Genomic DNA, 15,244 nt, shown 5'->3' on the forward strand with positions numbered 1-15,244 from the left:
TTTTAGCTGCGTGTCTAGCTCCCCCTTTTGGGACCCTTTTGTCATGCTAGGTACCCCTTGCAAAGTGTACATTAAAAGTGGCACGGTACGGTTTGCTTTTAGTTGCCAGTGGAACGGCCATAAAAGCGTACCGAACTGTTTCGTACCACTCGGTGGAAATGACCATAAAACCCATCATTTAATCTATTTATTTACTGTAAATGTGTGTAAATATATATATTTATTAATTTTTGTAAAGTACAACGTGTATTTTTTTTATATGAAAGTGTCTTCGTTTACCAAACAAGTTAGGTAAAAAATTAAGAAGTTACTTTTTCAGCCCTTATATTCTCAAAATCATTCTGCTTAAACAGATTTTATTTAATTATATATATATATATATATATATATATATATATATATATATATATATATATATATATATATATATATATATTTTATTTATTTTTTTTTTTAAAATAAAATCTTTGCTGAAATAGTAAAAAAAGATTCCGTCACCCTACTGATTTGCCTTCAAGTTTTTATTTTTACACCTCAGGAGCTCTCATTCTTAGTAGTTTACTGACATTAGTACTAGTATTAGAAATGTAAAAGCTGTACTTTTTTTTTACATTTCTATCTATCACCTAGCAAATGTGCCAATATATGATTTCTATCACGTCTGAATATTTCACATTTAATTTCGTAAACATTGCAAATTGTCAAATCTTTTGAAATGTGCAACATAGGCTGCGTAATATGTGTAAAGAAGAAACATTTCAAACTGTGCTGTACTAAATTCAAATGGCTGTTTTTTTTATATTTTTTCATGTCATATTCACCATGTAGTGTATGTAAAATTACTCTATATAACATTTATGATTCCTAAGTTAGACATACGTTTCAGATTATTAACATCAATGCTATTTAGTTTTTTCTTTCTGTTCAAGTCTTCAGGTATACCCTCTGCTAACTGCTCGCCATGTCTCATTACAGCCTGTGTGCTTTGTTTTCACTTGTATTAAAACAATATATATTATTTTAGGATAATTAAAGCTGTTGGTTGGGAATCGCCATTTACTTTGAAATGCCATTTTCTCCTGGTTTGTGGCAGCGAGGGAGCAAGGGAAGCTTTGTTATAATTTTATTTGGTTCTTTTTTTAGCAGGTAAGTTAGGATTATTTCCCTGCAAGTTAGTTGTCTTTTTGTTTATTATTTTGGCCTGGATTCTCTTCCGAAGAGATGCTTACCAGATCTTTATTTTTGAAAATAAACATTGTTATTCCTTGCTAAATACCTGTTGTGGTTATTGTGCGCTGGAACAGGGGAAGGGGAAAACCTTAAAATTGTTATTTTAAAATTTAGTTTTTAGTTTTGTTATCGTTCCCACCAACCTTAGACTGGTTTAGACGTAACAGTGTATTAGTGAAAAATTACATTATAGTTATATAATTATATAATTTAAAACCAAATTTAAAACCGAATCAAATGATTTACACAAAATGTTTCCCCCTGTAAGGTATACAGTAAATATGAGTCCATTAAAAATCCATATTGGTCAATATCTCTGATGATTGCTCTGAAGTGCTTCTTTTATCCTCACTCGTAAGCCACTTTGGATACATCTGCCAAATCAGTAGCCAATCTATTGGATTTAACAGTATCTTTCTGTGTTTTCTGATAGGAAATTACTTGAGCAGAAGGATGAGGAGCTCCAGCAGCATGTGCGCTCATTGCGGGCCAAGGAGGCAAGTTTGGTACGCACCAACTTGGAAATATCTCACCGTGTACAGGAGTTGGAGACTCGACTGCAGGTCATGGAGAGTGAACTTAACACAGCTAGAGAAGAGGTTTGTGGGATAACAGTGTCATGCAAATTGTTGAAATAAAATGAGTGTAGCTGATGACCATGAACTACTGATGTGTCCTGCAGCAGAGAAGCGGCCAGAAGAGCTGCCACAGGCTGGAAGAACAGCTGCTGTCTGCCCAGCACGAGTCTGAGAGACTGCAGGAAGAGCTGAAGCTGGTCGTCCAGCAGCTTGACACAAATGTCAGGTATTATTCCTCAATGGCTGAAAATGACAGTAGAGTTTGGCGTAGGTTGCATACATTTTTTGGCAATTTGCAGCTAAAAACAAAAAAATAGCATTTTGGTGTTTTATTTACTTTATTGTTTTGTTTACTTGTCTGCAACATTTTGAAAACAAAATATTTAAACTTTAAACACTTTCTCCACTAGAGGGTGCATATTCACAACAGACTTTTTTATTTTTTTAATATTCATAACAGACAAAAATGTAATTTCATGATGCTGTGACTCATGGGAATCATGGGAGTTGTGGTCTTTATTTCATCTTACAGGACTAAAAATATTACATTTAATTTGTCATGCATCTCCTAGCAGGTTAGCACACGTTTCTGTATGAGTTTGTTGTGTTTTCAGTCTGTTTTTAGTGTATTATGACCATTTTTTTTCCTGAAACTAGTCCACAACTGTATGATTCTCTTCATTTTAAACGCTATTGACCATTATATCAAATAGACTAGGGCTGAAAAGATATTTTAAAAAATGGCATTGCAGTATTATATTCGCGATGTTGGGTATAATTTTAACTCATAAAATGAATAGCTCTATTTGCAAATAATTAGCAACTTTAGGACTAATTTGGATGATAATAGGAAGATTTTGTAGTAGAGCGCATCTGCATAAAATGTAAAAAGCTAAATCAAAAGCAATGATACAGTAAAGCATACAGTTACAAATGAAATCAATGCTTTATGGTTTTTCTGGGAGTCTAACAATATTCAGGAACACAAATTGAAGAATTAAATGTAAAATAAATAACACTGTATAATCTTCATTCTGCACACAATGAATCTTTCTTGAAGTTACAAATTTTAATTTCTTCTGCCTGAATGCTTTAAACTGGCTTGAAATGTGTACACAGTCACAGGCCCTAAAAAACAAGCAAATAACACTATTTTTTGGTAACTTTATGGTTAAACTTTGCAGTTATTTCACAGTCGTGTGTGTTACTCAACTATAATGCTGATTTGACATTGCAGATGATGTTATGTGACTATTGTGGTTGTGCACATTATGATATCGATGCCATAACTATATATTGTGCAGCCCTAAAATAAACTCTTGTTCTGCAGGAGATACAATGAAAAACAGTCACAGCAGAAAACCAAGTTGCGCAGAGCTAAACAGATCTTCATGAAGACAGTCAGCCAACATGAGCAAAGGATCCAGCAGCTGGAAAATGATCTGGCTCTTGCAACAAGTCTCTCAGAGAAAGTAAGTATTTTCTGACCTTAAACACTAGATATATAACCTATACACCGTCCCTTGAGTGTGTCACACTATGAGCAGGAGAAGGACTGGATTAGGACTGTAACAGAAGAAAACGAGCAACTCCTTCTGGAGAGACGAGAACTTCTTCAGCGAATAAGTGAGGCAGAGGAGATGGGGAACAATGGACTGAGAACCGCTACTACAACCCAGCAGAGGTAAACATCCCTTTAAAGCTCTTTTACATTTGACAGGAAAGCACAGAAACATGCTAACTGATTTGTTTTCTGCTGTTCTTTCTTAGAGTTAAATTCCTGGAAATGGAGAACAAACAGCTGCAGGAGAAAACTCTAACACTGGCCAATCAGATAGGAATTTTAGATCGTGCATTGAGAAACCTTCAGTCGGTGTGTACTGTTGAGGTACACCTCTGATGAGCTACTTCAATTTTATATTAGTATTTAAAGAAAAACTTTAAACTATTTGAAGTTCACAGATGCTGCTAATTTGTGTGTATTTGTCGTAGGAGGTCAAGAAAATGTTTCCATCTGGAGCTCATCAAGATGGTTTGTTGCGAACATCAACTCCAAGGTATATATTTTCCCTAACCTGATTTGACCAAATAGGACATGTTCCTGGATTAACATCCCAATCAGCCAATCAGAATTAAGGGATACGTTTACCGTTTATGTTAAGTTTAAGGTTGATTTATACTTCTGCGTCAAGCGTAGGTATGCTCCAGCGCAGCCTTCACATGGCCGCATAGCCCTCGCCATGGCTGACATGGACACCGACACGCACCCCTTTAAAAAAAATTTAACTACACGTCACAACGATGCGTAGCGCAAGCTCTGTGGTTGGTCGGTTAGGTAGCTGTGACCAGTGTGACTGAGAGCCACACGAACCCGTTGGAGCGAGTGTTTACAAGTGTTGAGTCCCATGAAGTAGCTTTAGATGGAAACTGTTGTTTTGTGTTTACCTTTTGATTAAAGTTGTTGCATGTCTGCCGGTTCCAGCTTCAAAATAAAAAAGTTTAAGCCACTTGTACATTTAGGTAGTGTTAGGAAAAAACAAAACGCATTCGAAGAAACACACCACAGAGGAACATAGAGGAACAGTATAAATGCTACGTTCAAGGCAGGCACCGTAGATCAAGACGATCGCTCGACACAGAAGTATAAATCACTCTAGGCTTACGGTTAGGTTTATGCACTTTTACATGATTGTTATCTAACTATTATTCCCCTCTGATTTTGGGGATAATTTACAATTATGGTTGGGATTAGATGGGGCTTAATATGTGCCAGAACACGCCGGATCCGGCACCTCTGAAATCTGATCCGGCACCTCATTTTACCGATCCCCCTTCTCACCGCCCTCCTCCCCCATCTGCTGTTTACTTTCACTTTGTTCTGCGACTCCCCAACCCTCTTCACTTTCGTCCGCAACAACCAACCCCCGCCTCATCTCTTGACTTACGTCTGCAACACCCTTCCGCTATTCAACGTCTCACTATCTCTCCCACTATTTTTTTCGGTATTCCAACTTCCTCTATATTTCAGTTTGAGAATAGTGTTAGATTGAGAAAAAACTATACAAAATCTTACTTTCTGTATTTAATACAATTTAAGTAAGGCTGCACAATATTGAAAAAATCTGATATTGCCATGTTTTGTTTCTCTGCAATACATATTGCGATGTGAAAACACTTTCACCAGATGGCTTGAATAGCTCTATTTGGAAAGAAATCATTGATTTTTTTGACTAATTGGGGTGATTTTGTAAGGATGTGAATCAATTAAAAAAAAACTAAAACCAATTGCTGGTAAAAAATTTTTTATTTCAATAGAGCAAAGAAAAAAGTTAAATAAACAGTGATTTATGGATTTCCATCAAATCAAACAGAAATTTATAAGGTACAGAAATTGAATAATGAAATGTAAAATAACTTTTTCTGTTCAAAAATGCTTTAAACTTTTGAAATGCTGTTAAAGCTCATGCAACTGGTAAACTTTCACTCTGTTATGGTATTACCTTGCAATGACTCCACAAATCTCACGTATTCTCAATTATTGATCAACTAACCCCAACTCAACATTGCATGTCCTGCCATGTAACAATTGTGGACACACGCATTGCAATATCGATATATTCTGCAGTCTTAGTATTCAGGTGTAGTATTCATTATTTTAGGTTTAGTATTCAGTATTTAATTTAATAAAAGTGACAGTAAAAGCCCCAAAATGCCATTGTCAAGTAAATAAAAGGTTACAATTTTAGTTTAAAATAAAAATGGTATAAACCTACTATCAAATACTTGATCATGGGATTTCTTTTCTGTGCTAATAATCCAGTGGTGGCTTTTTACACACTTGTTGTTCTAGTCCACAGCCTGGTCTCTGTGACTCATGGGGAATATTGGATGCCATCCGCAGAGTCAAAGTGGGTGAATCTGGAGTGAAGAGCATGGAGATCTCCTCATCTGTGCCTGTTTCACAGTCCACTGAGATAGGCTACCTGAACCTGACCTCCCCTCTGACTCCCAACAGCAGGTTAGAGCAGGAGGAGAGTCTCAGTGCCACAAGCGATGAGGCCTGATGACTGTCAAATGCCACCACAGAGTTTGCCAATTCTGAAAAGTCACTGGATCAATCAAAAACTTTAATATTAAGTGAACTGTAAGTGGGTTAAACACAGACGGCTTGCTCAAGGAGTGGGTTTTATGGCACTGTGACTCTGTTTCATTTTTAGGTCTTCATTTTCTTATACTTAAAATATTTTTAAGAGTGTGTGAAGAGTGGCATTATTGCTGCATATTTAACCTGGGATGACTTTAGTTCCATTGACTCACATAGGGATTTTATATTATCCGCAAGCACTACAGTTCATTTCATGCTAAGCTCAGTAGCCTTGTCCCATCTATAAGAATGCCATATGTGTTTTTTACACATTTACCTTATTATGGTACGACTATAGAAAAGCACTTAAAGCACTATTAATCTGATGTTCAGATGGTATCCTCTGCAGTTGTTTACAATTGAAATGCACTATTGCCTTTGGTGAAGTAGTAAGTATTTAAAGGGATAGTTCAAATTCTTGCGTTTACACTCCTTTAACTTGTTCAAGGCCTGTTTGAGCTTCTTTTGTTGAAAACAAATATTACTGAGCAATTGACTTTCATAATATTGTTTTTGGTTCAAACAATGGACGGCAATGGCTGCTGGTTTCCAAAATTCTTCAAAATTTATTTTGTTTTCAGTGGAAGGGAAATAAACGTTTAGAACCGCTTAAGTGTGCATAAGCAAGAAGGGAAATTAAATATTGGGCTGAACTATCCCTTTAAGTGTAAATGCCGACCAGTACATGTAAAAATATGTTTTTTGTATGCTAATTTTAGGTCCAAATCTGGGAAAATATCACTTTAGGCTGAAATAACTGCGTTCTTTGTAGCCAAACCTGGGAAAATATCACTTATGCCTCATTCAGACTAGCAACGACTTTGTAGCTGCCTGTCGCTCTGGATGGTGACCTGCTGCAAATGCAGGTCTGTGTGAAGGTATATATAGCACAAATACAACCGGCCTTTAAACGAGCTGAGAGGATCATGTGAGCTCTACTGGTGCACTTCAAAGTTGCACTTCATTTGCATAAAGTTGAAAAATTCTCAACTTTGCCGCGTTGCTCAACACGCCCACCTGGCTGCCAACCATAGATATATACACTAGATATCGCATTCGGACTCTGAGCATGCGTCATTAGCGCCGCCACATTTGTACAGTGCTCCCAAGACTAACTTCATTCAACCGCACCTAGTCAAGACTGAAGCCATTGTGAAGATGCTCGACTTTAGCGCGGTGTATGGTCACAAATCACAAAGGCAGAACATTTCATACGTAAGATTTCGTTTTTTTACGTTTTTGTAAACACTTGAAACTTGTATGATTGTTGGCTAATTGAACGAGTCATTCATAATAGGAGATTCATTCACAAACTAATTGCTCCCTCCATTATAATTAGAAGTGAAAGCAGGAAAGGGGGTGTGTTTCAGGACATGGATTAGATCAAATTTAACAGGGAGGGAGGATAATACATTTCCATGCCCACAAACACATGCTCTTTGTCAGCAATGCCCTTACGGTCACTTTTCCAATGTAGAAAAGTGATGTAAAATTATATTTTTCGTAATTTAAAAAATATATTTGCATACTGACTACCAAGAACACTACCGATCATAAATGAATATATAAATGGGTTTATACCTATGGCTCCGGATGGCCAGTCCTCCACTGCATGGCCCCACATTCATTTTAAAGATGTGTTACCCTGTACTAAAATGGCGGCTCTATTGATGCATTCTTTTTAATAGACATCAATATCGCAGGCGACATATAATGTAAATATCTATGGTTGCCAACGGTCACTGTTGGTCGTGTAGACGGAGGTCACCGAATGTCACTTGCTCTCCGTTGAAATGAACGGCCGCTGCGAGTTGCTTTTAGTATGAATGAGGCATTAGGGCTGAGATAACTGCGCTCTTTGAAGCTAAAAATATTTGCACTACTGTTCAAAAGATTTGGGAAGAAATTAATTCTTTTATTCAGCAAGGATGCATTAAATCGATCAAAATAAGGAATTTTTACATTTTATTTCGGATAAATATACTTAAATAATAAAGCATATATTCCTATTTTGAACTGTGTTCATTATAAAAAGTACAAGTTAAAAGTTTTAAACTTTGATAATGATTTTTGAAGAACTGTTTGACACTGAAAACTGGAGTAATGAGTAAGAAATCACTGGAATAATATTCTTTATATATTGAAATGGAAAAGTTAGTTTAAATTGTAACAACATTCCTCTAAATTGACTTTTTTTTTTTTACAGTATTTATGATTACATTAATGGTGATTTGTAAGAGATTATTATTTTTTATTTTATTTTTATTTTAAAAATATCTTTTGGAATTTTGGAACAGTAGTTTGGTCTTTTTAGGAGGGCGGAAATCACAGCCATGAAATGTACAATCAAAATATTTATTTAGACCTGCTTATGTGTAGTATTTGCTTTACATATTAGGTACGCAATGTGGTTGTGATTAATAATTTACCATGAACAAAGGTTGCGTATTATGTTGTCCTAAAAAAGGGATATATTAGAGATACTTTAGCATTATCAGCCTTATGGTATTGTTGTTTACGTATGAAATGGGAGTTTTTAGAGTTTTTTTATATGTTATTATGTAGTCCTGAGAGACTGAAATGACCTGTGATCTGCGAGCAAAGTCACCTGAAAGAGGAAACACTTTGTAGAACTTTAAACTGTGGCAAAAGGATGAAGATCCTGCAGTCGTGCCTGTGCATTATGAGAGCATCGTACATTGTGTCCTGCTGCTATACAATATTAGGATGCAACCTTTACGAAATATTCATATAGGGCTCATTGTATAAACTGCGGACGACATCAGTGTACATGGCACACACTGACCTAGCATGTATTTTCTTAATAAACTTATTTTCACGATGCCTGTTTGATTGCTTTAGTCAATCTTGAGGAAAAATGACCTTTGTTAACTTTTTTTTTTTTTAAATTCAGTGCAGTTATTATTCTCAAAGCAATACAGAAGGGCTTCATTTACAAATTATTCTTGCATTATAAATGTTTACTTGGGTATTATTCCAAAAATAGATATTTTAAGTTGCATTATTGAAATTTTGAGAAATATTACCGTTGTATATAATGGGAGAACATTATGAAACCATCTTGAAAGCTGTTTTTCTCTTAAATGGAATCACTTTGGTTTATATTAGGGTTTTTTCAACTGTGTATATTGTTATTGTTTTAGATCTGTCATGTTGACACCTGCTGTCGAGTAGCTCAGTACCAGCATGACACATTATATTCATAAACCGAGAAATGTCTACAGTGTTTCCAAAACAGGATAAAAAGTTACCCACAAATTTTTTTTTTTTTGTAATTGAGAGTTTATATATTACAATTTAGATATTTTCTCCCCCGTGTAACTTGTTTATCATACTCCAGTATAAAGGATTGGAAAATAGGTTAAAACTTGTACACTACCTGACAAAAGTCTTGTCACCTATCCAAGCTTTAGGAACAACAAATAATAACTTGACTTCTAGTTGATCATTTGGTATCAGAAGTGACTTATATGAAAGGCAAAAGCTCTAGATTACGCTTATTTTACCAAAATAAAATATGCTCATGCCTTGATTTTTTTAATGATTTAATCAGGACAGTAAGGTCTGACTTTGCTTAGACAAAAGTCTTGTCGCTTAACAGAAGTAATGTACAGTACAGAATATAAAGTCATGGTGCAGTGGAAAGAGAATTAATATGTGTATGACTTCCATGAGCTTGGATGACTGAATCCATACATCTCTGCAATGACTTAAATAACGTATTAATAGTCATCTGAAATGGCAAGGAAAAACACTCTGCATGCCTCCCCATAATGAATGTAACCACCAAACTTGACTGAATTCTATGAGAATCTTGGGTTCCAATAGGTCTTCTGCAGTATTTGTGATAATAGGATGCAGTTCAACAGATGATTCATGGGAAAATTTTACATTCAGCCACTACTTACATTCAACTAGAAGTCAAGTTATTATTTGTTGCTCTTACAACAGGGATCAACGACAAGACTTTTGTCGGGAAGTGTATACTTTTTAGTTATTGTTTTCTTATTAATTACTTTTAAGTCTTTTCAATAGTAACATTGGCACCATGATTGGTTGGATCACCTCCCAATCAAACTCCCAGAGCAGGATCAATTCTGAGAAGTGATGCATGAACTTGGATTTGCAAGACGTACTGTACATTTGGAATTAAGAGGCTGAAAAAAGCTTAATTGCAAGATGTAAACTTGAAAATACAGTCATGTGTGAAATAATTTGACGTAAAACTAAAATGAAAGTTAGAATTATGAATTGCCAAAGTTTAAATTGGGAATGTTTTTTTAATCATTAGATGAAAATCATTGAGATAAAGAACCTAACATTTTTATAGAGTTTTTGTTTTGTTTTCATTAGATGAAAATCATTGAGAAAAAAAACTAACATTTTTATAGAGTTCATTTTGTGGCAGAAATGGCGTTCCATGCTAAAAGTTTAGAGTTATTTCTATAAGTTATTTTCCAATATACCAATCCTGAGAGAACCAAATGGATAAAATAAGTGATGCTGTTTTTGTTGTAAACCGTTTACACATATTCCCACATTGTACACTCAATTTATATTTAAATCTTCTCTAAATTAATGGGCTCTATGCACATCTAGAGATTGAAAGCCAGCTTCCGGTGAAAGCTTAATGTGACTATTTTCAATTTCACAAGGTTGTTTTTACAGCATCAATGTTGTAATGTCATCACAATACATTCAGTTAAACAGACTTAAACATTCATTTAGTTGTTTAAGTGTAAATGAGATGAAAGACCATATAACACTAGTGACATCAGTAGCAACAAGCTAGCGCAGAAATTTCATTAAAAATACTGGAGTAAAATAAACTCATATTTTAAAGACACAATGTGTAATGGAATTTAATGCAGCGGTTCTTGTCCGATCTGAGACCCACTTCATATCGTATATCTACAGTAACAGGCAGTGAAGATCACTGATTTTTAAAGAAATCGGATCTTAAGCGTGACAATTTTGTAATGAAAAGACGGTTCACCGGAAGCCCTTGGTGTCCTTGTCAAATTTATATTCAGTGTTTACTCTATCACCAGCTTCAGTTCACAACAGATCCAGTGGCGTCTTTAAAAAAAAACTACAAAGGCTCAGGTATAACAGTCTGAATTTAATAAACAAGATAGAGATACAAAGTGTTCTTGACATTGATATTTTTTAATTCACCTATCAGTCTTGTCTGTGCATATTAAACAAAAATCTTTAAATGGAACCACAATGCAAGACAAAGGAAAGCGTGAATTATTTCAGAAACATATATAACAATGTCTTACATAATACATGTTAACAGCTCGTTAATAACGATTACGGTGTTCCATGCGGAAAAAAAAGGCTTAAGAAAACTGAATACTGAGAAACATCGACGTGGAGGAAAAAAGAGAAAGAATCCGGTCTTTCAACAAATGATCAAATTAAGGCACAGACATAAAAAAAGAAAAAAAAGAAAGGATGTCTACAGTATAAAAACAATGATCAGTACTTACAGAAAAACAAATATTAATAAGTATATACTAAACAGATACAAAAATGAACAAAGTACAGTATCTAAACCTTGCAATTTGCACTATTAATGAATACAGGGTATATTTCATAGTAAATGTACACGTCTTACTGATTTTAAAGTGGATTTGAGGCTGAACAACCCAGGATTATACTGTAATGTAATAATCTATTCCTGGCAATGAGCGGAGGTTTTGTAGAAAGCACCAAGAAGTACATTTTGACCAAATTTTTGTCATCTAAAATGGTGATATTGATTACATTCCCAAATTACTGTGTAATAAATCACCTATACTGCATATGTCATTTATGAAAAATTTATAATTTCAGTGGGAATTTTGAGAGCAACAACTTGGTCCTTTGCAAACAGGCAGATGATGATGATGATAATACAAAAAACAAAAGTTTCCTACGTATACATGAATTGAACACAATAAGCTTAACAAATGACTGGTATGAATGACCACAGAAGTAAATGAATGTAGTAGAGCTGCTGTTTTGTGGCCTGTTGACATCAGGTAAATCACATACGGCATGTTTGGCTAGAAAAACTGAAGTGACCATGTGTGCTTTCACTCATTTAATCCGCTGTCCACTACTGTTGAAATGTGTTTTATCAGCTTGTACGCTGGTTCTGCTTGTCAGAGCAAATATTTTAGAAAAAAAAGGTTAAACATACAGGATTTACAGGAGTTATTTGTTCAGGATGAATTTGTGTAACAGAAACACTCTTGCAGAAATGAATATACATTCATTTGTTTTGTTTTTTTCAGCAAACATCACTACTGATATTCTGGTGTATGGAGTTCTTATTTAACCATCAAAAAACATTTTTAAATAGGCCACTGCTATTAGATTATAACATCATCTACAAAACACTTTCAGCTATCCATCGGTGTAAGTCAGTAACTCAAGGTGCATTTCTTTATCACTTGTCAGGGGAAGAACAGCAGGAATTAAAGTGATAATTCTCCCAGAAATGGAAATATGGCATTATTTTACTCACCCTTATGCTACACAAGAAAGTAAGTAACTTTATTTCACCTGTATACTTTTTTTAATCTGAAACTGTATGATTAATGGTATTATTGTATTTTTAGAGTATTATTATTATTTATTATTTATTATTATTTATTTATATTTTAGAGTCTTATTTTTATCTACATTTTGCCTATATTTAGAGAAAAATATAGGCAAAGCAAAATGATTACCTGTAGCCTACATTAGGGTCTTTTGTAGTGAAATGTCCGATCTGTGCAAGAAACTGAATATTACTTGCAACAATATTACCTTTAATCTACAGCGGTTTCACTTCATAGGACCACAATCTATCATATTAATAGCAATGCATCTAGGCATGTGAAAATAACCGTTTTCAAGGTATATCACGATTTGAAAAAGTCAAGGTTTTAAAACCACCCCAAAAAATTCTATACCGTTCCTAAGCTGTATGTAAGACTTTATGTTTTTTAGACAACAGTATCACCAGCAGAAAATATATCAGAAAATGCCATTTTAAAATGTAAAATAATCTGTGTTTTTGATACTAATGAAGACAGCAGAAGTCTATAATTCATTTGAATTATTTAGCCAGACTTGTTTACCGGTCCAAATTATTTCTCAAAATAAAATATATTGTTTTCAAAAGGGAAAAATATTTTTTGTTTCTTACCCAGACATTTAAAAATAATATATTTTAGAGCAGTACTGTGAACCATGATATATCATACTGTCAGATTCTTATACCGGCCCATGCCTAAAAGCATCATCAGGAGCCACGACATTTAATGTGCATTTTAAAAAAAATGTTTTACTCCTGGTACATGTTTATTTACATTTTATAAATCTCTAAAAAGCTTCTTTAGTGTTCTTCTGAAAAAGGTTTCAGGTTTATCTTTGAGTAAATATACTGAAATATTTTTAGTTTGTGGCATCAATTATCACTTTAAAACTTTAAAAAGGATAGCTCACTCAAAAACGAATAATGGGTCATAATTTACTCATGCTCCACTCCAATTCCAAACCTGTTTGAGTTTCTTTCTTCTATTGAACATAAAGGAAGATATACTGTAGAATGCAGGGAGGAAAAAACAGCCACTGACTTCCATAGTATTTTCTTTCCTCCTATGGATATCATCAGCCCCTTTCACACATACAGACCTGTCTGGAAAATTATCTGACCATGTGTGAACAGGCCAGTTTTGAAAATACCGGTAAATTCGTTCCGGCAATTATCTAGAAAGAGAAGTTGTAACATAACTGGTAATTTGCTGGAATGCTGCTCTCTGTGTGAACACAGAAGGAACATTGCCGGAAAGAGCGTGTTCAAGATTAGAACGTGCTGACGTTTGACGTCTTCTCCAGCAAATCAGAACATTCAGAGGCATTCACGTTTGCGCAGTTTATAAAAATAAAAGCCTTTAAATATTTTTCCAGACACATTTAGCTGCTAGATAATAGTCAGATAACATTTCTATGTTCCTTCATGCTGTAGAACAAATTATCGATTAAATACTTATGATAAACCGCTGTTTGTTTACCTTTAAGCTCTGCTTCAGTTGCTTGACGCGTGTGTGCCGGTGAGCGCCAGCACTCACACATATTATGTACAATCAACAAAAGCCTGACTCCTTCTACATTTACAAATACAAGTGCAGCCATTTAGAGGTCATTTCTGGTTAATGATGTCAGAATTTACCGTTATTTTGGAATGGATGTGTGAATGGTCTTTTCTGGAAAAATTCCAGAACATTTTCTGACTTGCCGGTTAAGTTGTTTCGGTAATTTTCTGGATATTTACTGGTATCACTGTACGAAAGGGGCAAAATACTTAAAAATATCTTATTCTTAAACATGAGTGTGAGAAAATGCTGAGGAAAAATTTTCATTTTTGTGTGAATTATCCCTTTAAGACCCGCATAACACCTCAAATGTCTGACTCAGATTAACAAAACTGAACCTGTGTGACACTTATGTTAACATCATGACAAAAATCCATTTCATGAACATTTTATCATGATGCAATTATGTCATTTAATTAACCAAAATGACAAAAAAGGACACTTTTTTTCTCCCCCTCAAAATACTGATTGGAAGGGTTGGCGTTTGCATTGCATGCAAAAAAATTGTAACAAGTAAAACATCTAAGATGCAAATCACAAGTTGTTATTTTAGAGAGTGTCACATCTTATCGACACTCTTAATTAGCGAAACATCAGGGGGATTTCTTAAATTCCTCATTTGAGTCTCCCAAAAATACATAGGCAATGATTAAACGTAAAAATAATAAAATAAAATAAAAACATCCACAAAATGGACCTGTACAGAATCACTTTTCTCAACCGTGACCTAACACTCCTTATAAAAAAGGATAATAGAAGCTTAAAGTGGAAGAAGTGTCACATCCACAGTATATAAAACACAATATCCTGTTAAAACAAACGACGAGGAGGAAAAGCCGACGTTCTAAAACTAAATTTAAACTCTCATAGCTGCCCAAAGAGAAGCCGATCCCGTTCTGAAAAAGATTCTACTTTGAGCCCGAAACCACGAGGCCGTAAAAGTGCTTAAAGAGTATCTTTGGAAGTCTCCCTTTACACACCTTTGAAATGTTAAAATGACCACAAGTGTGCCATTTGCGCTTTTGGAATTAAAAAAAACCCAATCAAACCATTTTAGACTGCTGTCCGTAGTGGAACCATTCAATCCAGACAGCAGATGTAGAGTCCTGTAGACTCATAGCTAAACATAAAAACAGTCC

General features: G+C 34.7%; 1 protein-coding gene and 1 long non-coding RNA gene across 21 annotated transcripts in view; one reads left to right on the forward strand and one right to left on the reverse strand.

Annotated features, from left to right (window-relative positions):
* The window catches only part of LOC147838189 (uncharacterized), a 129,220-nt gene that overhangs the window by 101,687 nt on the left and 12,289 nt on the right, over window positions 1–15,244 (reverse strand). The window lies entirely within an intron of this gene.
* ccdc30 (coiled-coil domain containing 30) overlaps window positions 1–15,244 on the forward strand; it is a 37,355-nt gene that overhangs the window by 19,031 nt on the left and 3,080 nt on the right. For 4 of the 19 annotated variants that reach the window (XM_087306905.2, XM_087306907.2, XM_087306904.2 and 1 more), the window contains 8 exons: window positions 1,664–1,829; window positions 1,913–2,034; window positions 3,139–3,280; window positions 3,356–3,492; window positions 3,579–3,696; window positions 3,801–3,865; window positions 5,659–5,826; window positions 12,424–12,509. In XM_087306905.2, the coding sequence (XP_087163031.1) occupies window positions 1,664–1,829; window positions 1,913–2,034; window positions 3,139–3,280; window positions 3,356–3,492; window positions 3,579–3,696; window positions 3,801–3,865; window positions 5,659–5,826; window positions 12,424–12,509 (1,004 nt within the window). Of the gene's footprint in view, window positions 1–1,663; window positions 1,830–1,912; window positions 2,035–3,138; window positions 3,281–3,355; window positions 3,493–3,578; window positions 3,697–3,800; window positions 3,866–5,658; window positions 8,795–12,423; window positions 14,813–15,244 lie in introns of those variants that run through there. The other 15 variants (XM_087306910.2, XM_087306918.2, XM_087306909.2 and 12 more) reach the window with 6 other exon arrangements.

The sequence above is a fragment of the Danio rerio genome, chromosome 23, assembly GCF_052040795.2.
Source record: "Danio rerio strain M-AB ecotype USA chromosome 23, GRCz13ab, whole genome shotgun sequence".
Classification (NCBI taxonomy): domain Eukaryota; kingdom Metazoa; phylum Chordata; class Actinopteri; order Cypriniformes; family Danionidae; genus Danio; species Danio rerio.